This window comes from Lonchura striata, chromosome 14, assembly GCF_046129695.1.
Source record: "Lonchura striata isolate bLonStr1 chromosome 14, bLonStr1.mat, whole genome shotgun sequence".
Lineage (NCBI taxonomy): Eukaryota > Metazoa > Chordata > Aves > Passeriformes > Estrildidae > Lonchura > Lonchura striata.
The window spans coordinates 18,702,898-18,728,308 of record NC_134616.1 but is presented as its reverse complement, the minus strand read 5'-3'; the positions used below and the strand labels follow the sequence as shown (position 1 = coordinate 18,728,308).

The 25,411-nt window shown below is 55.6% G+C and overlaps 3 protein-coding genes across 10 annotated transcripts in view; 1 reads left to right on the top strand and 2 right to left on the bottom strand.

Annotated features, from left to right (window-relative positions):
* The window catches only part of DRP2 (dystrophin related protein 2), a 29,827-nt gene extending 14,930 nt beyond the window's left edge, over positions 1–14,897 (top strand). For 5 of the 8 annotated variants that reach the window (XM_021534502.3, XM_021534506.3, XM_021534503.3 and 2 more), the window contains 19 exons: positions 309–577; positions 1,110–1,256; positions 1,701–1,779; positions 2,954–3,014; positions 3,429–3,490; positions 3,752–3,826; positions 6,100–6,301; positions 6,499–6,584; positions 7,274–7,431; positions 7,542–7,708; positions 8,024–8,135; positions 9,144–9,280; positions 9,535–9,600; positions 10,295–10,360; positions 10,643–10,786; positions 11,400–11,637; positions 11,774–11,894; positions 12,061–12,147; positions 12,914–14,897. In XM_021534502.3, the coding sequence (XP_021390177.2) occupies positions 309–577; positions 1,110–1,256; positions 1,701–1,779; positions 2,954–3,014; positions 3,429–3,490; positions 3,752–3,826; positions 6,100–6,301; positions 6,499–6,584; positions 7,274–7,431; positions 7,542–7,708; positions 8,024–8,135; positions 9,144–9,280; positions 9,535–9,600; positions 10,295–10,360; positions 10,643–10,786; positions 11,400–11,637; positions 11,774–11,894; positions 12,061–12,147; positions 12,914–12,933 (2,297 nt within the window). In that variant the 3' untranslated portion in view covers positions 12,934–14,897. Of the gene's footprint in view, positions 1–308; positions 578–1,109; positions 1,257–1,700; positions 1,780–2,953; positions 3,015–3,428; positions 3,491–3,751; positions 3,827–6,099; positions 6,302–6,498; positions 6,585–7,273; positions 7,432–7,541; positions 7,709–8,023; positions 8,136–9,143; positions 9,285–9,534; positions 9,601–10,294; positions 10,361–10,642; positions 10,787–11,399; positions 11,638–11,773; positions 11,895–12,060; positions 12,194–12,283; positions 12,375–12,913 lie in introns of those variants that run through there. The other 3 variants (XM_021534505.3, XM_021534504.3, XM_021534509.3) reach the window with 3 other exon arrangements.
* A 468-nt stretch (positions 14,898–15,365) lies between these two features.
* Positions 15,366–19,373, bottom strand: LOC110472689 (aryl-hydrocarbon-interacting protein-like 1). Its single transcript, XM_077786627.1, has 7 exons — positions 19,244–19,373; positions 18,442–18,621; positions 18,071–18,259; positions 17,811–17,987; positions 17,544–17,685; positions 16,926–17,192; positions 15,366–15,397 (listed from the first exon to the last, which is right to left on the bottom strand). The coding sequence occupies exons 1-7, from the start codon at positions 19,337–19,339 to the stop codon at positions 15,366–15,368; spliced, it is 1,083 nt and encodes a 360-aa protein (XP_077642753.1). The 5' UTR covers positions 19,340–19,373.
* Positions 19,374–19,826: 453 nt separating this feature from the next.
* TAF7L (TATA-box binding protein associated factor 7 like) lies at positions 19,827–25,379 on the bottom strand. The gene is made up of 11 exons (XM_021534498.2): positions 25,258–25,379; positions 24,296–24,374; positions 24,000–24,133; positions 23,529–23,655; positions 23,280–23,338; positions 22,183–22,255; positions 21,675–21,791; positions 21,385–21,573; positions 21,171–21,283; positions 20,835–20,894; positions 19,827–20,248 (listed from the first exon to the last, which is right to left on the bottom strand). The coding sequence occupies exons 1-11, from the start codon at positions 25,321–25,323 to the stop codon at positions 20,204–20,206; spliced, it is 1,062 nt and encodes a 353-aa protein (XP_021390173.1). The 5' UTR covers positions 25,324–25,379; the 3' UTR covers positions 19,827–20,203.
* Between the last annotated feature and the right edge of the window lie 32 nt (positions 25,380–25,411).

Below are 25,411 nucleotides of genomic sequence, written 5' to 3'. Positions count from 1 at the left end.
GTCACTGCCCAGGAAAAGGCAGAGGCAGTCTGTATTGGGAGCACCTCATGAGACAGCATCAGATGTGCTCTGGGGTAGGTTTTTAAAGGAAGCACAGCTTCAGCCTGTGAGGACAGAGAGGCTGGATACCTAGAGGAGCTGGTGCAGAGATGGATACTATTATTACTTGTTCTCCTTCCCCTTTTCCAGTTTTCCCTAGATTCTTTTAATCTCTAATTTCCCTGTCCTCCCTCCACCCCTTGCCCCACTCTCCTCTGGGCTGGGCTCTCATTTTTGCTCCCTGTTCCCCTCCTGCTTTGCCTTCCCAGATGTGTCTCCCCGGCACCGGATCCAGAACATCAGCCGCTTTGTCTGGAAGCAGGCCAACGTGGCCAGCGAGCTGTGGGAGAAGCTCACGGCCCGGTGCGTGGACCAGCACCGCCACATCGAACGGACCCTGGAGCAGCTGCTGGAGATTAAAGGGGCTATGGAAGAGCTCAGCATGACCCTGGACCAGGCTGAGAGCGTGCGGGAGACCTGGGAACCCATCGGGGACCTCTTCATCGACTCCTTGCCAGAGCACATCCAGTCCACCAAGGTACTTCTGGCTCTGAGGAGGCTCCAGCCTTGGCCATGCAGGTGATGAAATTCTGCTTCCAGGATGACAGAGCTGTTCCCATGGGCTGCTCAGTCCAAGGCAGCTTCATTACCTGGGATCTCAGGGCCAAGGCCTCATTCCCACAGCCCCTCTGCTTTTTTGGGGGGGTTTTGGCCAGCAGTGTCCCAAGCAACTGGCCATGCTGAGCACCTTGTCATGGCACAGACCTTGTACACCATGGCACTACAGGGACAGTGGCTAGCATAGTTGAGTCATTGTCCCCATTTCATTTATCAGGAGCAATCTGCAGCTCCCCATTTCATTTATCAGGAGTAATCTGCAGCCTAGTTAGTTTGGTTGGGTAATTTTTCCCTGCTAAGGTACCCTGCAGGAGGGTTAGGCAGTTAGTTTGCAATCATTAGCCCACCCTAACTTGTAGCAAAGGAATCAGATCCAAGTCCTGGCTACTCACCTGCTTCTTTTCCTTCTTCCCCTGCTCTGTGCCTGTGTCCCCATCCCCACTGGACTCCAGCTGTTCAAAGAGGAGCTCTCTCCCATGAAGGATGGGGTGAAAGTGGTCAATGATCTTGCACACCAGCTTGCCATCTCAGATGTCCACCTGTGCATGGAGAATTCCCGTACCCTGGAGCAGATCAACACCCGCTGGAAACAGCTGCAGGTGGGAAGGAGTCAGGAGCAAGCACTGCACATAAACCATGGGCAGGAGGGTGCTGGGAAGGGCTGTCACTGCTGACCTGCAAGGATGATAAAGTAAGGTTTGGCACAGCAGGATGTTACAGCTGGTGTTCCTGGAAGAGAAGAGCATCAGTTCAGTGTGAGGAAAGAGTCTGGTAAATCTGCAGAGATCTTGGTCAGGAAAAGGCAGTGTGAGTCTGATGTCTGTGAGAGTATCGATACAGGTGAGTTGGAGATGTGGCTGCCCCAGGAGGAGGAGGTGTGGAGGATTTAGCAGGCTGGAGGAAGACACAAACACCGAGATAGGAGACGAAGGAAGGGCATCTGTGTGCTGGGGATATCTGAGTCCACTCACAAGCCTTCCTGAGTGGGTCATCAATCCAAAATGCCTGTTGGACTGGCAGTGAATTATTTTTCAATTCTCCAGGCCTCCATAAATGAACGCCTGAAGCAGCTCCAAGATGCCCACAGGGACTTCGGACCAGGCTCCCAGCACTTCCTCTCCTGTACGTGAGTGGGCCCCCCTGGCTTCTGCCACGAGGTTGCCTCTGCAGAGCAGCCTGGGCTGTGGCACAGCAAAACAGGGTGCAAAGTCCTGTTGCTGAGCCCAGAGCCGTGCATGAGGCTGGAAAAGTGCAATGGCTGATGCCCAGTGCATGGGAGCTGAAGCAGGAGGCATCTCCAAAGTTGGAATTGTGCTGCCTCACCCTGTGGGACCAAGGATGGGATGTGAGTGTGGTTTCCCTTCAGAGCACACAGCTGTGACACTCACAGCAGCAGCTCCCGGGGACACTGGGACTGTGTCAGCCTCAGAGAAAGACAACAGATGGCAGGAAAAGGCAGTCCCTCATATCCTGTGTTACTTATTTGGAGGCTAAAAATGTGCCTTTTCAGGAGGTTCTCATTCATGTGGCGAGGCAGAGGGATGGTGTTTTTACAGATCAGAGCTGTTGGCTGACAGCTCTCAGGCTGGACAGCAGGTTGGGCTCCAGAGCCTGGGGTCCATCCTTGGAAATGCTGAGCCCTGCAGTCTCTGGATGTCAGTGGGATTCATTGGCCTGTGCTTCTCTGCAGGCTGTATACTCCTATCTGAAAGGAGGAATGACTTTTCCAGTTGCTGGAATTGATACTCTACCTGTGGAAAAGGAAAATAACTGAGGGTCATGCTGTGGCTTCCATCCTCTATATAACACAGAGTGGCAGGCAGCTGGTCTGGGATGAATCCTCATCTTCCCACGATGCTGCAGCTGGCACACAGAGCAGGAACAACAGGAACCACAGATGCTTTGGGTGTCTGAACCTGGTTATAACAGTCAGTGCTGTGTCTCTGTGCCCAAATTCCATCTACTATGAGCCCTGCCCACTGGTCACCACAGTGTTGCCTTGGGCATCATCAAAAGCATCAGGAAATGTTTCTTCCGAAGTTCTGAGCTCAGCCAGATACAAAGCCCCTGGCTTGAGAGGCAAGGTGTCTCTAACAAGACCAGCAGTCCAGTCTTTTTTATAGGCAGCATCCTGTTGCCTGCACCAACATCTCCAGCCGGTGATTTGGGAAGATGCAGCCTTTTCAGAGGCACCCACCTGCTGGCACAGTCCTGCTGTGCCAGGGCTGGCATCAGAAACAGCAGCATCTTAGAGGAGCATTTGGTGTTGATCTGACACATGTTTCTCTCCTTGCAGCCTCTGTCCAGGTCCCCTGGGAGCGAGCCATTTCCCCCAACAAAGTGCCATACTACATCAAGTGAGTGTGCTCCCAGACACAGCCCACGGTCTTCTCTGGCCTGGAGGGGTCAGGAATTGGGCACCAGTTAGGAGAGGATTGAAGGGTTGTTAGCATGGCCATGTGAGAGTGAGAACTTGCCTCCAGTGAAGCAGATCTTCCTCAGCCTGGCAAATCCAGGCTTTCCCTGCCTGCTGGGATGCCCACGATGAGGGGAAACCCCAGCTGGAAGAGGGGTGCTGGCAGCAAGTGGGAATATCCTGCTGTGGGCATCCTTCATGCTGCTGTGGCAGGGGAGTGTGCTCAGGGGGATACAGCAGCGTCTGCAGACACTGAAACACTTGCTCCCAGCGCTGGCCAGGTGCCTGTTTAAATCTCCCATGGCAGCTTTTGGTTACCCAATTGACTCCTGGTCTCCATCTGTTTTGCTTCCAGCCACCAGGCCCAGACGACGTGCTGGGACCACCCGAAGATGACAGAGTTGTACCAGACGCTGGGTAAGGAGGCTGGCACAGAACCATTTGAGTACTCTGTGCCTTTTTTGCAGCACGGGGTGCATGTGAGATTCCCCCAGGCCACCTGCTCCCCTCTGTGGCACAGGGTCCCCCAAAGCAGTGGGGTGTGACCCCTGCCAGGCTCTGCTCCTCGCTCTCCTGCGTGTGCTCTGCTGGGGTCTGAGAGCTGCAGCTGCTGCTTCCTGCCCTGCAGATAAGGGTGTTGTGCTGTGGTTTTATTCCTCTTTTCCTGTGTCACTGCAGCGGATTTGAACAACATCAAGTTCTCTGCGTATCGGACGGCCATGAAACTCCGGCGGGTGCAGAAAGCCCTTCGATGTGAGTGTGGGAAGGGTTTCCCTCCTGCTGGCTCTCCCTCAGCGAAGGCTTTAAACTAACACAAGCTTTTATCAGCACATCAAAGGCAGGAGGCACCGGGGGGTAGGTAGCTGAGGCAAGAAACCAGGAAGATCAGCCTGGGAAGCTGAACGAATGCACCGGTCTGTGTCAGCACCTTTCTTTACAGCTTGGGGTCGAAATGACTCAAGGGCAGTGTTGTCCAAAGGGATATGAGAACAAAGTGGTCCAGCTCAGGGATACAAAGCTATGGGATCAGGCAGGAGCTCACCAAACAGCTCCAAAGGAGCACAGAGAATGTGTGGATGTGACTGAGAGATGAAACCAGCCTCGCTGGCAGGCACAGAGAGGGCTGCACTGCTTAAAGAGGAGGAAGGGAGCCAATAAACCTGACTTCTGCACTCTTGGTGAAAACTGGAGGATTAATAGCCAGGTGAATATGATCCAACAGGAGTTCAAACATCTCTCCAAGACATCGCTACTTCCTGGAAACTGCTGAGGAGTTTCTGGTGGAACTGGCAAGCAGGCAGGTGGGAATCTGATAGATGCAGCATCCTTGGCTGCTCAGAGCTTTTGACAAAGCCTCTCACCTAAGGCTCTGTCAAAATTAAGCAGCAGCAGGCTGAGGGGAATCCTCCTCCTGAATTAATTGTTCATGAAGAGGAGGAGGTACAGCTAGGCAGCAGTGGGGCCCGGGCAGACCTGTGCTCCTTGACATCCTGTGAAAGGGCTGGAAGAAGGCAGTGAGTCAGGATAAGAGGAGTTTGGGTTCTCAAGGGAGTCGAGCCCTGGCTGTGGAGTATTTTCATAACACTGTGGTGGTCAGGCTGTCCTGCACCCAGGGACATTCAGGGATGATGTAATGCAAATGGAATAAAGCTTTTGCCACCCTGTTAAGGTGTCCATGCAGCAGCAGGCAGGATGTGGAGAGGAAACAAGGGCAAAGAGCAAAGGAGAGCTCTCCTGTGTGCTGCTTGTGCATCTTTGGTTGTGCATCTCTTGCATCTCACATGCTGCACTGTCACCTTCTTTCCACTCCAGAAATGACTTGGATTAGTGCTCTTTATACAAGATATACTTGAGAAAAGGGCAAGGAGATGGCCAAGGCAGCTTTCCCATCATGGGAAGTTTGGTGGAGTGTCTGTGTAGGAAAGACACAGTGAGGGATAGATCAGAGCCATATGCAGTCGTGGGCAGTGTGGACACGAGGGTGGGCAGGACTGATACTCCCTGGCATGGAAACTGGGGCTTCCCAGTGCAAGTGTAGCAGCTTTGACAGGAGAAGGGAGGATTTTTCCACAGAGTGAAGTTACAGTCTGGAAAAGGCACACAGTCCCCTGGGTACTGTGAATATAAAAGGTCTCAAAGATGGAAAGACTTTCAGGAAAAAAATATTGCTGGTTGCTAACACAGTAGCACGTACAACCTGCAGCCATTGAAATCTGAAAGCAGGGCAGCTCACACTGCCCTGCTTTGGGTTTGTGCCTTAACTCCCTCACCTGCCAGAGTTGGAGACAGGACTGATCCATCTCTGGGCAGGTGCTTGTAGGGTCTGTCCTCATCTCCCTGTACCAGCTCCACAGGGACCTGGCATGTGCAGAAAGGCCAGCACTGGGCTCTGCACAGGGCCTTCCATGGTGATGTTTCCCCCCTCTCAGCCCCTAAATTGTCAGGCTAGCCTAGACATCCGAGGCTGTGAGGGGAGGAATATCAGGACATGGCAAAGATTTCCAACAGAGGCTCTTACCCCGATGTATGTTGGTGCAGCTGTCTTTATTCTGTGGTGTCCAAGGGAAAGAGCAGGGCAAAAGAGGACGAACAGGAAGGGTCAGGGGTATATCCAGGCTCTGGACAGGGAGGGCTCCCTGCCTCTCTGCCATCCCTGTCAGGGCAGGAAGGAGGGGTCCAGGGCTATCTAATCAGAGTCACAGGGGTCCCGGGGAATGGGGAAAAGACATGTCTGAGTGACTGTAACACCATGGGTAGCATTTTCATGGCCATGGCTGGACACAGAAATGAGGAAGGAAGGTCACAGAGAACGGTGGCTCAAGGTGGAGATGTGATATTTTGGGAGAAGTTTACAGGCAGGAGAGAAATTCTAGGAGCTGCACCCATCCTTTCCAGCATCTTGCCCAACACAGTGGGGACTAACACTGCCCCAGGTTAGGGCAAGACTGCATCTCTCTCCTCTTGACTCTCACCTCTCTCATTTCCCCTCGTTCCCTCTGTTTGCTCTGCCTGTGCTTTCTGTGCAGTGGACATGGTCACCCTGGCCACGGCTCTGGAAATCTTCAATGAGCACAACCTGCAGCCCAGCGACCGGGCGATGGACGTGGTGGAGGTGATCCACTGCCTGACCGCCCTCTACGAGCGGCTGGAGGAGGAGCGGGGCATCCTGGTCAACGTGCCCCTCTGCGTGGACATGAGCCTCAACTGGCTGCTGAACGTCTTTGACAGGTACCTGTGCCTCAGTGTCCTCGAGCTGTGGGGCTGCCAGGCCTGAGAGGAAACCTCTGTGCTGCTCTTCCAGCTGGCAGTGCTGCACAAAGCTTCTGAGGGGAGGCTGCCTGGGGTGTGCTTGCCTTGATGACTCCCCCTGCCAAAAAAAACCCACTCTGAAACATTTGCAAACCTGTGCATATCTTGTCCTGCAGCGGCCGCAGTGGGAAGATGAGGGCTCTCTCCTTCAAGACTGGCATCGCGTGTCTGTGCGGGACAGAGGTCAAGGAGAAGTTCCAGTGTGAGTCCCTTGTCTGCCTCCCCTAGAAGCTGGTGTGAATTCACCTCTGGAGAACAGGAGTGGTTTTGTTTCCTGGCCCTTCCTTGCCCAGGAAGAGCAAAGAAACAGCTTTCCTGCAGTGACTAAGCTGCTTGCATCATCACCTCTCCCTCCCTCCCTAGGCCTACGCCACTGAAATTAGGAGGTGTTTTTGTAGACTGACTGGTGCTGCAGTGATCTTGCTTGCATGGCACTGTAAGGAGCAGTGCAGAGAAGGCACGCAGGAACGTTATCCAATGCTTTCCAGAAGGAAAATACCAGAGGGCACATGGCGGGGGTGGGGGGGGAAGTAGGTTTCAGGTAAATTGCTTTCCTCACTGCATTTTAAGCATGGAATATTGTGGAGGGGAATGTTGTGTAGCACAGGGAGCACCAAGGTATTAAATGAAGGGATTAGGCTGATTCGTAGAGGACAGGCTAGCTGGGGCTGTTTAATAAATGATGTGTGTAACCCCTATCTTAAGAAGACACTAAACTGGTTATTAGGAACTGGAAGGACACTGGTGGAAGTTATTTAATCATAGCTCAGGTGTTTCCTCGTACCTGAGCTCTGTGCTGGAGGCAGTCAGGGGGTCCCTGGTGTGACCCGCACCCTGCTCGCCGTGCCTGCCTGCTGCTGGGCTGTCAGCTGTGTGTCTGTGTGCCCGCAGATCTCTTCAGCCAAGTGGCAAACGCCGGGGGCCTGTGTGACCAGCGGCACCTGGGCGTCCTGCTCCACGAGGCCATCCAGGTCCCGCGCCAGCTGGGCGAGGTGGCGGCGTTTGGGGGCAGCAACGTGGAGCCCAGCATCCGCAGCTGCTTCCGCTTTGTGAGTGCAGGGCCACGGCCCTGGCCCCATCTGCAGCAGCTGTGCTGGGGACCTGCACCCCACGGCGGCTGCGTCCCAGCTCTGAGCAGTCCCTTCCTCTCCCTCCCCAGAGTAACGGGAAGTCTGCCATTGAGGCATCCCAGTTCCTGGAGTGGGCCAACCTGGAGCCGCAGTCCATGGTGTGGCTGGCGGTGCTGCACCGGGTGGCCATGGCCGAGCAGGTGAAGCACCAGACCAAGTGCTCTGTGTGCCGGCAGTGCCCCATCAAGGGATTCAGGTAAGGGCTGTGGTGTGGGACCCTGGCCCCAAGGGCAGTGTGTGCTGTCCTGCAGGACAGAGCTGAGTTACTCTGTGCTCCTGGGAGAGCCTGGAGCTCTGCAGCCAGCAGCGTTCCTGGCAGGCCAGAGCAGGTGCCAGCTAAGGAGAAGGAGCAGAGTGTTTTCCTGGGGACTTCAGCCATCAGCACTGTGGGTTCACTGGGGTGTTAGAGCAACTCAGGCCACTCTGTCCCCTCCCACTGACCTTTTCTTGGACTTTAAACACGTGTTTTGATGATTTCCAGTGCTTCCCTATGGCCTCTTAACCTCTCCAGGTATCGGAGCCTGAAGCAGTTCAATGTGGATATCTGCCAGACCTGCTTCCTCACCGGGCGAGCCAGCAAGGGCAACAAGCTGCACTACCCCATCATGGAGTACTACACCCCGGTACGGAGCTGGGCTGGCCTGGGAGGGCCCTGGCCCAGAGCAGGACCCACTGATGACAGCAGCCTTGTGATGTTTAGGCTGCTGCAGCCCCACAAGTGGATCCCTTGTGTGGTTTTGTACCCTCTGCATGCTGGAGGCTGCCTGTGTCCCTGCTGTTCTGGGGCTCATGATGTCTAGGTTTGGAAAGACAGGAGCCTCCCCTGAAATGGAAAAATGTAGACCCCTTCCCTCTGAATTGTTATAAATTTGAAATTAAGGGGGGGCTCTCAGGCAAAAATATGGGAGCAGGAATAACAGTTCTTTATTAGGGAAGAAAATAAAAAGACAAAATAAACAATGCAATAAACCAAAACAACACTGACAGAGTCAGAATACAACCTGACACCCTGTTAGTCAGGGTGTTGGCTGCAGTCCAATTGGGAATTGTGGCTGCAGTGCTCCTGGAGTGTCAGGTGTGGTTCTGTCGGAGCAGTGATCCTGTAGGAAAGGTGTAGTCTTCCTGCAGTGGAACAGGCAGCTGTTCCTCTGGGAAATCCAGTGCAGAAAAAGCTGTGCTGGTGTTTTAGAAACTTGAGATTATATCCAGGTAGGAATGTTTGGCTCCTCCCTCTGGGCGGAGCATCTCACAGTGGGATGTTCTAGTTCTTATCAGTCATGCAGTGACATTCAGTGGCCCATTATCAGCAGATGTCTCCCGTGAGAGAGGACTGGTTGTGGAAGAGATAATGAAAAACTGCCCACTATACAGATGGCAAATGAATAAATCTTGCTTTTCAATCTGGGACACATGGTGAGCAGGATGCCCCCAGTGCCCAACTTGGCCTGTGCCAGGCCCCAGGACAGACTCACAGATCTGCTGTGTGCCCTCATTGCTTCCTCAGTTTTATCTGCCTCTTCCCCCATGGAGCTAATGCCCAGCATGAAGGGGATATCTTATTGTGGGTGCTGAGCTTGTGGTCCCCCACTTTTCATTAAACAGGCACCTGTGTTATATTTGTGTCTCTGCAGACCACATCCAGTGAGAACATGAGAGACTTTGCCACGACACTGAAGAACAAGTTTCGGTCCAAGCAGTACTTCAGCAAGCACCCACAGAGAGGTTACCTGCCCGTCCAGTCTGTGCTCGAGGCTGACTTCTCTGAGACGTGAGTTGGCTGTGCCCTGGGTTATGTCTTTTGGCTCAGAATGAGACATGGCTTCTGTGGATGGAAAGAGCACCTCAGCTCATACAGGGCTCCTGGGGGAGGGCTGGAGGAGCACTTGCTCTGGGGGTGATATGCTACCCCATATGTTCTTGAAGGAATGGAGATTTCAGTCTCTCTGTCAGCCCATCCCTGGCTCTTCTCAGCCAGGTGGGATCACTCTGCCCAGCCTGCTGAGCAGTGTGCATTTCTTGCAGCCCAGCCTCCTCCCCGATGTTGCCGCATGCCGACACGCACTCCCGGATCGAGCACTTTGCCAGCAGGTACCACCCCTGGGCTCTGCTGTCCTGCCGGGCACGGGGCACAGCCCTGGTGCGAGTGGGGGGGCTTTGGGTCAGATAGATGGTCCCAGACCCCTCCTCCTGCCCCAGCATGCTGCACAGCCAGGCAAACCTGCCTGGGACGTGGCTGGTGCTGCGTAAATTGGCAGCCAAGACCATGCATTTGACAGCAGATGTCTCGGCGATGCAGGAGCCCTCACGTGCTGTCCTGCTCTTCCCAGAATGAGCTGCTGGATGGATTCTCAGCAGGCACATCCCTCAGTTCTGCTCTGTGTCCTCACCAGAGCTGTTTGCCAGCTTCTCACTGCTGCTGCCTTGTGGTTTGTAGTGCCTCTGCCCTTGCTGTGAGGACCCAAGAGGTACAGGAAGCCTGTACTTTTAGCTCAGGTCCTAAACTGGAGCTGGGATTCTTGCATCCCTTTCCTTTGCTTGTGAGAGAGGAGGCTGAACTGACTGCACAGCACCAGCCCTTTATTCTAGAGACTTACACCCAGAGCAGCAGTGTATTTTGGTTTTTGAAAAGGCAAAACTCTCTAGAGCCTGTGCAGAAGGACAGATAGGTGCAGGCCAGGTGGGAGACCCTGCAGAGAGGGGCATTACAGGGCCTGCTGAAAGTAGCTGAGCAGACATTTAGGATGTCTCTGACCATATCTCAACCTTCTTCTCTCCCCTCCAGGCTTGCAGAGATGGAAAGCCAGAACTGTTCCTTCTTCAGTGATAGCCTGTCTCCTGATGACAGCCTGTGAGTTCTCCTTTCCCTTCTCCTCACCTCCTGATGAGTCAGGGCTCCTGTGGCTCTACCCGTGTCTAGCCAGGGTACAGGAATGCTTTCCTTCCCAGTCCCATTGAGTGAGAGTCTCTTGAGCACAGCAAACATCAGGGATGCTGAGCCCCTTCTGAGCTCTAGGCCTGGAGCAACCAGGAGCTCCCCCATGAAACTGCCTCCCTCCATGCCTGCCCTTCCCCAAGGCACACAAATCCCATGACTTTGCTAATGGAGGTGTTTCCCCACCTGCTGGAACAGGGATGAGGACCAGTACCTGCTGCGCCACTCCAGCCCCATCACAGACAGAGAGCCTGGGGGCAGCCAGCAGGTTCCAGGAGGCCTCAGCATGGATGACAAGGGAGAGCTGGAGAGAGTCCTGGCCCACTTAGAGGATGAAAACAGGTAGAGACATGGGCAGCTCTGAAAGTGGGGGCCATGGCCTGAGAGGGGGGAAGGGAGTGGAGAGCCTTGTAGAGCTCAGAGTGGAACCAGGGGATGCTGCTGGGTCTGGAGGTGGGGATTGCAGATCCTGAGAGGGAAGTTTGGGAGGGTGTCTAAGGTGAGCACTAAAACTCAGTGAGGGTGTGCTTTCCAAGGAAAAGAGAGGACTGTTCCCCAAAATATTCCTTCCTACATCCACAGAACCTGTTCCCTCCTGAACCCCAAAGGGTGTGAGCCTAGGGCACCCTGTCCTTGTCCCTGAGCCCCTCATGAACAGTGGTATTGCTGCTCTGGACCAGGGTGAGGCTCTAGGCAGGGCACACCAGCTCAGGAGGAGGTGATGCTTGCCTTGCCCCTGTCTCCAGCCTCTTGGGAAGTGGTTGCATATCTGTGAACCCCCTGTGTGGGGGAGAGCCACAGACAGGCCACTCTGCAGTGCAGCATCCTGGCCCTTAAGCTTCACAAATAGCAAAGCTTTGCCTGAGCTGTGGGCCACCCCCAGTGTGCAGATCTGGGGTGTTTCCAGCAGTCTCTAGGAAGGATTGAAGGGATGCTGACCTGGGCTGTCCTGCAGGATCCTCCAGGGAGAGCTGAGACGTTTGAAATGGCAGCATGATGAGGCAGTGGAGTCCCCAAGCTTGGCCACAGGCTCTCCTGAATCCGTGCAAGACCCACGTAACGAGGAGCTGCTGGCAGAAGCACGAATCCTGCGGCAGCACAAGAGCCGCCTGGAGACACGGATGCAGATCCTGGAGGACCACAACAAGCAGCTGGAGTCCCAGCTGCTCAGGCTGAGGGAGCTGCTGCTGCAGGTACACTCAGAGCAAGCATGGGGTGGGCCTTGCCACAGCAGAGCTGTGACAGCGGCACAAAGGGGATGGGCAGGGAAGGAGAAGCCAAGGACAGAGGGTCATGACAACCTTCCCACAACATCTCTTCTCACTCCAGCCTCCAGGAGAGTCAGAAGGCAATGGTTCAGCAGCCTCCTCCTTGGCTTCATCTCCACATCAGTCAGAAGGCAGCCAGGCAAAGGAGAAAGAGCACAACACCCCTGACACTGAAACTGCAGGTGAAATTTGGGCTTGGGCTGAGCTCCTGGCCCTTCTTCCTTGTTCCCATGGCTGCAGGAAGCTGCCTGCACCCTGCCATCCAGCAGAGATGCTGGCAGCCAGCCTGGCTCTCTGGTGGATTCCCAGAGAGCCTTTTCCTATGCACCTGCCCTCCTTGCATTGCAGATGAGGTGGAAGCCAAAACCCAGGAAGTCAGCATGTGCCTGGAAGACATAATGGAGAAGCTGCGGAGCGCCTTCCCCAGCTCCCGAGGTACTTGAGTGAAATCCTCCTCGCTCACTCCTTACTGCTCCCTCAGGTGAGGTTTTCCCCTGAGCCCTCCCTATCCCAGCTTCCCTGCAACAGCTGATGACCTGCAGTGCTTCAGCCAAGAGCTTTGCTGCTGCAGTGCTGCTGGGCTGGGTGCGTGGCCTGGGAATGGAGGAGGAGGAGGCTTCACACCTGCAAGGAGAGGCCATCAGAGCTGCCAAGAGCACAGACCAAACGTTCCTGTGATGAGCTGCAAGGCAGCCTCCTGCCCTGCTCAGGACCTGCACCCCATGGGGCTCCCACTGTGAGGATGCACAGACCTGCCAGCACCACCTGCAGCGAGCTTTGAGCCCCCTCCTGGCTTCATCCCTGTCCAGACCCCTCTGCAGAAGAGGTCGAGGCCCCAGTAGCCTGTGAGATGGAAGCAATGGTGCAAGCTCTCCTGGCTGCTCATGGACAGCTCTTTCCATCAGGGATGGAGACCTGGGGGATGTGGATGGCACTCCATTCACTCAGTGGGTTTTGGTGTTGGTCATTCTGCTCTTTCCCTCTGTGCTCCAGTGTAGGAGCAGCACTTGGTGTCTTGCTCAGGCTGCCAGAAGGAGGCATTGCTTGGTGCCAGCACTAACATGAGGTGATGGTCTGCCCACGCAGACTTGTGCCCACTTTCTGCCATCCCTGAGCGGGATCCTCCTGGCTCTGCAGCAGCCCCCTTCTAACCAGGTGGCACCGGGACCTGTTTTCCTGAACCTCTCTATTTCTCTTTCAGGTATGACCTCCCTTATCTAACACCTCCTGTGAGCCAGAGGCTTTTCCTAACCAGCTACCTGGCTGCTTTCCTTCCCCTCTCTCCCTGCCATGCACCCTGTGCTGCAGCAGACCTCACACAGTCTCCCTCCGAGCTGGTGGTGCAGGATGCTTGCCAGCTCCAGAAGATCTCAGGGGAACATAGGTCATGCAGGAGTGGGACTGTGGGCTCCCCAGGAGGCTGGTTTCATCACTGGGCTGCAGTGTCCAAGCCTGGGTGGGATGGTTCAGAAGAAAGAACTGAAGCCATGAAAACTGCCCGTCTCCTCTGGCACCCATGGGCTGCTGCCTTGGCTTGTAGCTCTCGGGGGATGCAGAGCTCAGCATCCCACTCCTCATTCATGCCCAGAAGGCTCCAGGTCTATGGGCACCAAAACACACGTGGAGGCACACAATTTTTAAAATAACTCTTTATAACAGTAACCAGCTGACAGCCTTATGGTTTGAACTCTGCCACCCAAGGCTCTGCAGCCAGCCAGGCACATACCACCAGGAGAGAGTCTCTGAGGGTTATGGAGTAGGGATTGAGTCCATGTTAGAGCTTCAGCCCAGCTAGTAGCCTTATATTGAGAGGGTCTTTATAACAGAGCCTTATTGTTTAATTTGCATATATTTCTATATATTATATATATATATATATATACTGTACTTAAATACTCTCATGGACTCACTCTATTAAACTCTAATACCTTAAGTGTAGCTGCCCTTCACTTTCAGACCAGCCCAACTCCTGCTCCCAGGGGAACCAGCAGCTTCCCTGCTGCTGCTGTTGCCTTGCAGGGCTGCTGTGAGGGAGCTCAGTGAGGGCCGGACCCACAGCAGGTACTTCATCCTGCCTGGTGTCCTGGGGCAGAGTCCTGCACAGGCCCAGCTCCTCGCCTGGGGAGCCTCAGCTCCTGCAGGGGGGGTTTCTCCAGCCCTGAGGCCACTTGGTCTGATGGAAGTGCATGGCAGAGTGGCAGGCAGCAGGACAGGCAGGGCACCTCCTGCTGCCCCAGCTCTGAGTGGGGCTGGGGCCCCTCCTTGGGAGCGGTCCCGTGGGGCAGTGCAGGGCGGCTGGGCAGCCTGGGGTGGTGGCTCGGGTGCCCAGGGTCCTGGGCTGGCTGTCTTGTGCCGTGGTATGTCGAGAAAGGCAGAGTCAGGTGCTGCAGGGTAGCCCAGAGCGGGGGCTGACATGGCCCTGGTGCTCTGGAGCCACGGGTTGGGGAGAGGTGAGAGGCTTGAGCCCTCGGGGCAGGGCAGGGCTGCACACCGGGGTGAAACATCCGATTTAACGGGGCTTGCAAGGACAGGGCCAGGGCTGCTGCTGCTGGCAGGGACAGGACACGGTGCTGAGCTGTCTGGGGAGGTGGTGACCAGGGCAACCCAAGGCTCTGGGCTGTTGGCAGAGGTGAGGAGCAGTGTCCACCCCAAGGACAAGGCGGTGTGAGCCCTCACAGCCAGGGCATTCAGCAGGTGGTGCTCCAGTGGCTGCTGGCAGCAGCGTGGGTGGCTGTCCTTGCTGTCCCCTGTGCTGGCCAGGTGAGTGGCAGGAGGGCAGTGTGGTGGAATTCGGGTGGCTTTGGCATGCTGTGTCAGGCTGTGGGTGAGAGGGACCCTGGGCCAGCCTGTGAGACAGAGCTGGACCCCTCTGTTATCCCAGGGGCAGGATGGGAGCAGCAGAGTGAGGCTTGGCCTGAGAGTGTGCTCAGGAGCATACAGCCTTGGGGGGCAATGGAGGAAGAAGAAGGGCAGAATTCTCTGGGACCAGAGCTGTTGGCCCCAGCGCCAGGTGGCAGAGCAGAGGTGGCCAGGTTGGATGCTTGGGCTGTGTTTGGGAGCTAGGATGTGCCAGGGAGGGGAGCAGGCTGGCTAATGCGCTGGTAACTATGTACTGTGGTGCTGCTGTCCTCACTGCTTTGTGGCATCTCTGCTCTGGAAAGAGAATAAATTTGTATTTATACTGATTCCTGGATCAGTGCTCTGGCCTCTTCTATCCGTGCATCTCGGCTGAGTCAGCTCCCGTTGCTGTGCCACGCTGGCGCTGCTCCTGCAGGGCTGCTGGGACACAGCCTGCACTGTCACCCTGCACTGTCACCCTGCCTGCCCACACACTCGAGGCACAGCAGAGCTGTGAGCAGAGCCCCAGGATCCCCAGACACAAGTATGTCCCCCAGCCATCTTCATCCTCTTCCAACAAGAGGAGATGGAAGTTCCTCAGCCCTTCTCTGTTCAGGCCATGTGGTTGCTGAGGGGTGGGACAGGGGCTGTGCAGGGACAGTCCCTCTTTCCCGCAGGAACTCTGGCTGTGGGAAATCCTTCAGCCCCAGGCAGGAGGCAGACAGCAGTGGGATGCTGGGCAGGCAAGGCAGTCCTCTCCCTCCTTTCTCTCTGGAGCTCCAGAAGTTTTCCGTGCCCAGAGGTGTCTGGGTGCCTCAGTCCCAAGTGCTGCCAATGTTTGCTGTGCCTTTGTGGCGCAATAAGGGATTCAGACAAGAATAGTTCAGGGTAAGGCCAAGGGCTCTTGGGCTCTCTCCCCTGCCCAGACTTGGCTGATGGTGAAACCTGCCCAGGACAGACAATTTTTGGGCTGGACCTGCTCTCACCCCTGCCTGGCAGGGCTGGCAGTGCTGGGAAAAGGCCTGGCACGGTGCCACTGCAGGGAAGTGTGGGGACACTCACGCAGGAGAAATTCAGGAGCTTAAGGGGGATGAAATGCAGCCTCCTTGACCACCCCTCTGGAGAGCAGCACAAGCTGCCCCATCCCTGTGCCACGGGCTCCAGGGCAAGGCAGGAGGTGTGGGCTGTGCTCAGGGAAGCTGGTCACGCTCAGGAACAAATCCAGCCCATGGTGCCAGGGAAGAGCTTTTATTTCTCAGCCAGCAGAGCTCGGTGGCACCCAGCTGAAAGGCGCTGGAGCCTGGGAGTCGGGGCAGAGTGGTGGCAGGGTGAGGACAGCATTGTTCCCGTGTCACTGCTGGGCCAGTCCCCAGCCCCCGGGCCCCCTCTCTGGGTACAAGAGCCCTGCTGCCTGTGCTGTGCCTCTGTCAGTGGCCTGGCAGCTGTTCCCCCAAGCAGGGGAGCTGACCCTGCTCAGGGCTGGTCACAGTCCTGCTCTTTGCTGCACTGCTCCGGGGGTGCAGCACCCCCTTCTCCGGCTGCTATGGGGCATGGGGGTATTTTTGCCCCTTCACCCAGCTCCTCATCTTCCCCAGGGGTGAAGCTCTCTGGGGAGATGTTGCCTTCCCCAGCATTTTCTTGTCCCCTGGCTGCTCCCTGCTCCCTGCAGCTCACCTCTTCCAGAGCCTCCCCAGATGTTTTATCCTCCAGCTCTGGGGGCCCCTCAGCTGGACCCAGCCCCTCGCTGGGAGGCCCCAAATGTGGGGCTCTCTTTGGCTGAGCCTGGGTCTCACTCCCTGTGCCAGCTCCCTCTGCTCTGCTGCCTCCTTGCTCCAGCCCCTGCAGTAGCCCTGCTGCCTTTGTCTCCCCTATTGTCCCACATTGTTCTTCTTCAGGCTGTTCCATTTTTGCTAGCAGACACTCTTTGTCCTTCTCCACTTTCACTACTGCCTCTTCCTCCCTCTCTTTTCCTTTGTTTTCTTCTTCCTTCTCTATTTCTTCTCCCTCTCTTAATTTCTCATCTTCTTTCTCTGCTCCCCTCTCTAGCTTTACCTCCTTGCTCTCCTCTTTTTCTTCCACTTTCTTCTCCTCTTTCCCCTCCTCTTCTTCCTCTTCCCTCTCCTCTTTTTTCTCATCTTCCTTCTCTGTTCCCAGCCTCTCTGGCTTTGCCCCGCAGGTGCCCAGGTTTTCTTCTTTCCCCACTGCTGCCCGATCCCTCCCTTCCACCTCTTCTCCCACAGGCTCTCCCCAGGCTTCTCCTCCTGGTGCTGCCCCTTCACCCCCAGCCCTGGGGGTCCCTTGTTGTGCCTGGGGAGCCCTGGGCTGTTCCTCTACCTGCTCCCCCTGCCCAGGGCTCTCCTGGACCCCAGCCTCACCCTGAGGTGCCCCATCACCCACCTCCCTGCTCTCCCGCCCCTCACGGGCCTGCAGGCCCTGGGACGGCTGGAAGAGGCCCTGGTAGCGCTTCCGATCCTCCACGTGCTTCTTCCTCATCCTCTCCCCCAGCTGCTTCAGCTCCTTCTTCACCGCAGCCGCCATGGAGGGGTCGAGGTGGGCCACGCGCTGGAAGTCCTCCCGCGCCTCCCTCTCGTTCCAGACAGCAGCGTGGGCCTTTGCCCGCTTGAAATAGGCCTTGGCGTTGTCTGCCAGGAGAGAAGAGCCCTCAGGGGGTCCTGCAGCGCAGGCCACGGGAGCTGGAGACCCCTGGGGACCAGGGGACGTGAGGAGTGGGAGTGGGGTGGATGTACCAGGAGGGGTGCAGGGAGACCTGGGCCGGCACTGCTGCTGTGGGCAAGGGGCACAGGGAGTGCAGGGATCATCGTGGGAAGGGGCAGGATGGGGTGGTGGGGAAAATTGAGATCCAGGGATCCAGGTGACACAGGTACTGTCACAGGCAGAGGGACACGGCACGAGCAGTGTCACGGGTGGGGGACTCGGAGCGTGGAGTCCCTGGGAGTCATGGGCGCAGGGGGTGGGATGCAGGGCACAGGTACCCTTGTGCTTCTGGAGAAGCTCCGTGGTGTGCTCCAGCACCTCGTAGTACTCGCCGAGCTCCAGCTGGCACTGGCAGTAGTTGAGCACCAGCGGCGTGACCAGGCTCTCCAGCTTCAGCCAGTCATCCTCCCACGGCTTCTCCTGCCCCCCAAGCAAGCCAGGGCAGCTCGTGGCTGTGTCCGTCCCCTCCCAGGCACCCAAGGCACACAGCTGTGCGCTTTGAGGTGTGACCCAGGCAGGGCTGGGAAGGTGTTGGTCTTGCTCACCTTGGCCTGGAGGTTCCTGAGGCAGATGACAGCCTCCTGGTACTTGGCGGCCGCCTGTGCGAACTCCCTGCGCAGGACCAGGCGGTTGCCCTCGCTGTGCAGCACGGGCACTGCTGCCAGCTTCTCCTCCTTGCTCATGGCCCAGGTGTCACGTTTGTAGGCTGAGGGGTCCTCCACCTGCCCAGGCAGGAGGAGCTGAGCGGCTGTCCCAGCTGCTCCCGCTCTGGCAGCCATCCCCACCATCCCAGCATCGCCCGTACCCGGAACAGCTCCATGATGAAGATGAGGGGCTGTGGCGTCCGCTGCAGCTCGTCCAGGTCGTCGTAGCCCGTGCTGTGGTAGTCAAACATGTTGCCCATGCCACAGCGGTGCTTCTGGCCTTCCAGGGGGTCCCGTCCCTCCGCGATCCTCCGCATGCCCCTGGAGACCAGGGCATACATGCCTGTATGCTGCAAGGAGGGGAGCACCCTGCTCAGCCCTGGGGGGGCTGCACCCCCTTGTCTGGGGCAGCCCCTCGGTGCTGAGGCCGAGTGACACCCTGTGTTTGCACCAGACAAGGCATGGACGCATGCTGCTGTGTCCTGGCTCTGCAGGAAGGAGGGAAGTGGGCATCTCTGGGCCCTTCACTCACAATGGCGTCGCACCAGAACTCTGCCACCTCCCCAATCCTCATGGAGCTGAGCAGCGTCTCCCAGATCTCCAGCTTGAACATCTTGCCCACGATGATCTCCATGGGCATGCCAGCTTCCCGGCTGTCATCGATCACCGTCCGCTCAAAGTCGTCCTTCAGTGTCTGGAAGTGGAAGGTGAACTGGCCCCAGAGAGAGCCCAGTGGTGAGACTCCCCTGGGCAGCCAGCATGACCTCAGCTGTGGGGTCAAGCCTGCTCCAGCACTGTGCTGATCTGACTGGCAGCTCTCCCTCCACAGCAGGAGATTGTGCCTCTTGCCCACTTGAGACAGCAAGCAGATGGTTGAATGTCAACATCCATCCATGCTACAGCTCGCATCTCCCTGTGGATCCCCCCTTATAACCCCATGCAGAGAGCACTCTCACAGTGTGCTCCAGGACCTGCTTAACCCACAGTGATCAGAGGCTGGGGAATCTCCCAGGAACAACCCATTGGCACATCTCACTCCTGCTTGGCATGTAGCAGGAAAGGCAGATTTCAGCAACCCACCGGGGCTGCTGAGCTCTAGGAGTGCCAGGGGGAGGAGGTGTCACAGGCCCAGTACAAGGTGAGGCCATGGGCACTGCCAGCTGTCACTGTGAGGAATGTGGTTGCCTGTGCCCAAACCAGCCCCTCCTGCACCCCTGTTGCGAGGGCACTCACTCTTCCCCAGACCTGGAACTGGGCTTGTGAACTCTAATGGGCAGGGATGTCAGACCCACTCCCCCTCCCAGGGCTCTGGAGGAACAACCCAGACAATTTACCTTGCTCCCATCCTGCAACTTTGGCAGCTCCCCTCGGCCTCCATGCAGAATCTTCTTTTTGACCCCTTCCACATTCAGCAGGTAGGTTTCTTCCATGGCTGCTCACAGATCACAGGCACCCCAGCACACTCTGGACCTTCTAGGACTCCACGTCTTCCTCAGGTGACTCTTTCTTGACTATGTGGACATACACATCATCTTCCAGGGCTCCTGCTGACCTTTTCCTTTCTGTGCTGGGGGCAGAGCCTTCTTCCCCTGCTCTTGGATTGTGAGAGGGGTGTCCTCTCCTAGCACACACTCGCTGAAGCCCCTGGTGTCCTCTGTTGCTTTCTGTAACCACCCTTCTAATCCTCTTCCCACCCTGTCAGGTTAATCTGGGATTTGCCTGCATAGTCTGTGAGGAATTACAGGAACTCCCTGATCAGGAGGGCCTCGTTCCTCCCACTGAGTGACAGCACTTTTGACCCAGCTCCATGAAGAGCACTTTGGGGAAGGAACCCAGCAGTGCCCCACCAAAGGTGCCCAGGCATGGCTCCCTGCCAGGGGCTGTGTGGTTGTGAGACCACAAAGGAGAAGACCAGGGTTGAAAAGGAAACTTTATTGAGTTTGGTTTGCAGATATAAGCATTCCTCAAACACAAGAACAAACTCTTACGAGGCCACAGCCCAACTAGCCTGAGACTCAGTAAGATGCAGAAACCAACACCGTGCTGTCCTGGGGAGGCCAGTGCTGACTATTAATAGGAAATCTGTTGTTTTGGCTGCTCTCACAGGCATAGTCCAATTCTTTAGCTCCACCAGCCAAAGCCAGCACGGTGGATGTGAAATCAGCTCTGGACATGGGTCCTCTACCACTGCCCAGCAGCACATGTGGCAGCAGCAGTGTGCAACTAAAGCAAAGACTCAGCATGGCAGGTGACCACCACTTCCAGCTCTGCTCATGAAGACCCAGGCCCACCTCTCACTTCTCCATGAGGGACTCCAGCTGCTCCTGCAGGGATGCCATCTGGGAAGAAGGAGTGAGACGTTACAGTAAGGCACATCTGGGACCCTGGGCAGCCCCAGCATTTTTGTCTTCTTGCACATCTTCTACCCACACCAGTGGCTGCTCTCCCTGTGTGTTTCCTGGAGCTGTGCTTGGGCTTGTCTGGGACAGAACTGGCACTGCCCACAGGGATCTGAGAGTGAGAACCTTCTGCCTTGGTACTACGCTGGAACAGAGCTGCCCAGGCAGGAAATCTGCCACAATCCTACAGCCACTGCCTTCCTTGTAAATGGATGCTAAGAGGTTTGTGTTTTGTGTTTTACCCCAGGGAGCAATCCTGGCAGCTCTGGACTGCTGACTGGACATGTTTTGGCTCCCCCAGAAGGAAGGCTGCAGTCAACCTTACTCGTTGTATCTCCTCCTGCCTTGGGAAGCTCCATACAACTACAGGTACAACCCCACCTGAGGAACAGGTACAACCCCACCTGACCTGGAACATGGTTGTTCACAGCAGCTGCTGTGGTGGAAGACTTGGAGAACTGTCAGGCCAAGCCTAGAGCAGTGTGGGGCCCCACTACCTCCCACTCCACTGTGGGAGTTTCCTCACCTGCTGCTTCTCTCGCTCTTCTTGCTGCTTGAACTCATCCAGCACGGCCTGGAGACGGGTCTGCAGACACAAACATGGAGACCACAGCTACCAGTGTGCTCTCAGCAGAATGGGTGCTGCTACAACATGTCAAATGGTGCAGTGACAACCATCCCTTTGTCTCCTCATTTCTCAAATTACTTTGCCTCCATGGGGAAATGCTGGAGTGTGTATGGCCACGTCACAGCTATTTTTAACCCAGCAAGCAAAGACTCCTGGCTTCTCCAAATCAGCCTGCTGGATCTAATGGTGAGCCAGTGTTAAACAGGTTTGAAGAGACCCCAGGAGAGCTCTCACCTTGAGGGCAAGGTTCTCCACTTTCATGATGAGATCTTCCTGGCGCTTCCTCCTGTCTTGAGTTTCCTGGAGTTTACTTTTCAGGTTGTCAATCTGTTTCTGGATGCCCATGGCTGGAAGGGAGAGTGAGCTCAGACCCAGAGCAGCAGCAGAGCTGGGAAGCACAGCCTGCCTGGCATCCCAACAGTTCTGCCATGCTCTGCTGGCCACTCACCGATCTGGTTGGACCCCTCATTCTCCTGCTGCTGCCCATCAGACTCATTCAGCTTGTCCTGCAGTTGTCTCTCCAAGTCTTCCTCAGTGTCCATGATGTTCAGGTCTTCATCATCATGATGATCCCTCTCATCTTCATCCTCGCTGCTGCTGCTGATGTCATTAAATATCTCCCGCAGTTCATCGTGTTCTAGTGGGGGGCAAAAGAGTTAAGACACAGCTGATGACCTGCCAGTGCCCTTTGCCTGCCAGGGACCACATCTAGAAATGAAACAGCCTTCCTCACTGCACCTGAGGAGCCATGGCCTTGCTTATGCCCTGACATTCCTGGGGAGGAGATGTCCAGGCTGGTGAGTGAACCATGGTTGTCCACTTCTTTTGTTTCATCTTCAGCAATGACTTCCCAGCCTGACAGAAGGAACAGGTGAGTCAAAGAAAAAGAGGAACTTGGAAGATGCAGTTGTGATGGAAGAGGCTAAAAATGGCAGATCACTGCCCTCCAACCAGTCTGGCCTTGTACCTATGGATACCCAGGATGAAACATCCCCTTCTGATGACTTCCCCTCTACTATTTCAGTTCCTTCTCAGTACAACAGCACAGTCCACAAGAAAGGTCACCTTGAGGAAACAATAAACTTCGAACAAGGCAAAGATGAAGCTCCAAAACTTCAGTGCTTCTTGTGTGTTTATGTCCCAGTGTCCCACACCCATGCAAAGCTCAGCTTGCTCTTTCAGAACCCCCTTGGTCACACACATGTGCTGTCCTACTCTTGAGCTCTTTTCCCCACTAAAAGGATACGGACACTGACAGCCTCAGCATCGGTGCTCAGGAGACGCTTCACCTCTTTTTCCACATCAGGAGATTCGATATACTGGGCCAGAGAGAAGAAAGAGAACAGAGACACTGTCAAATGCCTTGTGCATGCTGCTGGTGCTGGCAAATTACAAGCCTCCACCTCTGGATAGAGCACTGTTTCAAGGCTCTCTTATCTTCTGCTTTCTGCTCAGAATTTGCTCATATTTAACTGTGAAGTAATTTATGCACCCCCCAAAAAACACTCTATCTTTCTTGTACCCTGGTAGGTTGACTGCTCTCACTTTTCTGCTTATATTACGTATTTTCTAAGACCTTCTGTGTCTATGCAGAAAGTCCTTGAGGTGTTGACGGTCAGCTCAACTCAACAACTGAACTCAAACCCTTCCCATCCCACTCAAAAGAAGGCTTCATTTTTCACTTTTAAATTAGTCAGGAATTTTACTGCAGTGATATCAAATCTCTCCCGTGGGCTACAAGAATGTCTCAAGTAATTTGCTTCCCAAATGTCATGCAAAATCACACTCAACCCTGTTCTCAGAAACTTCAAAAGAGAGAAGAACAAGTCTTCCCAGCCTCAGGGTGCTGCATCTCCCCAACACCTTGCCTGGCTTGTGCATATGCACAGAGACAGTCTCTGAGCTCCATCTGTTGTCACTCCCCCAGCTGAAGTGACAGTGGTACTATTTGGGGAAGGGAATGGGCCATGCATAAAGAGAAGATTTAAGCTGCGAAAGCAGGAATGAGTGAAGCCTCATTTCCATGTGAGTCTTTCTTCCTTTGTTCTCTATGAGCAGGAAGAGATGTGGTGTGGCAAGGCAGCCACAGGAGTGAGGTCCAGCAGTACTCTGCATAGAGGACCTTCTCCTCAGGAGCATCTTGGAAAATACGGAGGAAACACCTAAAGAAGTGTTTAAATCTACTATCCTACCCTCACCCTCATCTCAGGTGAGGGAAAGTGAACAAATGTTAGAAAACACATGACTTCTGGCCCAATCACAGTTACAGCTCTAACATCTCTGCCCTTGGGTCCCTCCTAGCCCTTGGGTATTTCATCTGCATCTGGGTGAGAAGCAGCTCACCTTCTTCTTAGCTGTCTTCCGGAATCTCCGCTTCCGTACGTTTTTCAGGGGAAGAGTGACTGTGATAGAGGAAACACATTTCAGGCAGATGGCCCAGTGAGAGAAGCATGTGTGAGAAGGGAGAAGATCCCTTCTGCAACAGAGAGAGCCGTGGAAAGGAGCAGCAGCACCACCAGTACCTGGTAGCTGTGAGCACCTGGCTCAGATGCGGTTACTGGGGTGGAGGGGCTTGGCACAGCCTCTACTCACTGCCATGGTTCCATATGAATTTCTTCTCTCTGTCCTTGTCCTTCTTCTTGTTTGCCTTGGGGTCGGTGGTCACTGTCTGCTCTTCCAAAGGTGGGTAGAGATCGCCATCCACAGTGCAAACAAGCATCTGGAATCCCCACATGAACACAAGGATGTGAAGGAACAGTGACTGCCCACTGCACAATGTCAGCCAAAGGGATTCGGGGGCATAGGGTGTGGGAAACACAGCTGCACCCCCAGCTCAGCTGGATACAGCAGCAGTTAAGCTGTCACAAGGACAATCACATTTCACACTTCAGGAATGAGGTTTCTAAAGACCAAGTGGAATGGGGAATTTTAAACTGCTAATACTGTGAGATACAGAAATTGGGTATGTTATAATGGGTGTCCAGTTGACAAAGTGTACAGGGTTTTCCTGGAAGGGGAGCAATGACTTAAGCTGTTGGTGGAGGCAAGAAGGACAGGTCATACCTGGCAAATATCTGCTGTCTTGTAGAAGGTTTTCTTGTCAATGGTTTTTAAGCTCTCAATGATGCAGGGCAGATCCACCAGCTTGGCTGCCAGCGGCACCCGGTCCACACGGACAATCCCATGGCGCCCATCGGCTGGGGAGAACCAGGGGACAGGTCAGTACTGCTCAACAGCCACCCCAGGAAATACAGCCCTGGGCAGCAGAAACTTCACAGGACAACAGATGCAAGTAGCACAGCTTCAGCTGTGGACAGGCAGAGGTGCCTGGAGCAGATGCCCTGGTCCTGCTCACTCACCGTGCAGCTCAATGGTGAGCCTGTCCTTCAAGTTGACATTCCCAGACTGGACTGCTCGCCGCACAGTGGAGGCATATTCCTGAGAAGGGAATTCTTCAGGAGCTGGTGTGCTTCCTCCAAGAATTACCAAAGGCTTCTGCCCAACCTACCCAGCTTTAAACACCTACCATCCACATGCTGGACAGTAACTGTAAGACCCAGGGTGAACGGCACCCTCCTCCCAACACCATGTTAACATGGCTCTGCTGTTCCCAGTGCTCTCCACACCCCTTGGATGACACAGCTGTGACAGTGGTGTGAGGTCCCCGACAGAGACACCTGCCAGACCTCAACAGCACTGTGGGCAGTCAGAGCTCCCCTCGCCAAGCCCTCGTGGTCCCAGCAGGGCACAGTCTCACAGACTTCCAGAATAATTGGGACTGGACTGATGATGCAGCCCAGCCCCCCTGCCAAGGCAGGGTCACCTGAAGCAGGTGATACACATACACATCCAGGTGAGTTTGGGATGCCTCCGGAGAGGGAGATTCCACAGCCTCCCTGGGCAGCTGTTTCAGTGCTCTGCCACTCTCAATGGAAAGTCCTTCCTCAGGGTGAGGTGGAACTTGTGCTTTCGTTTATCTGGTGCCCTGTCGCTGGGCTCCAAGAAAACAGTCTCGGCTTTACACACATAACAAACAGCAATAAGGGCACTTATAGCCGCTGCAACTAAAGAGCCAGCACTTGTTAAACCCTTTTAGAAAGGTCCTCCCAACCCCTGTAGGTTGTCTCTAAGCCTCCTGCTCTGAGTGGCAGGAGCACCTCTCCAGGGAAGGCCGTGGAGAACCCGTTCAAAAGGATGGGAAGGGGCTACCCAGAGCACCCAACCCGCTTCCCCGTGCCAGAGCCGCAGCTTCCGCAGTGCCGCGTTAAGCCTCCGGCAGGCGGGCGGAGCTGGGCGGGGCCGGCACGGACCGAGCTCTTACCGGGGGCAGCCGCAGCACGAACTGGCTCTCGAGCTCGTGCGGAGCATCGTCCTTGCCCTTGCTCATGCCGCCTGGTCCGGCGCGGCCGCCAGCCCGCGCTCAGCCCCGGCCCGGCCCGGCCCGGCCCGCGGAAGCCGCGCCCGGCGCGCCGCCC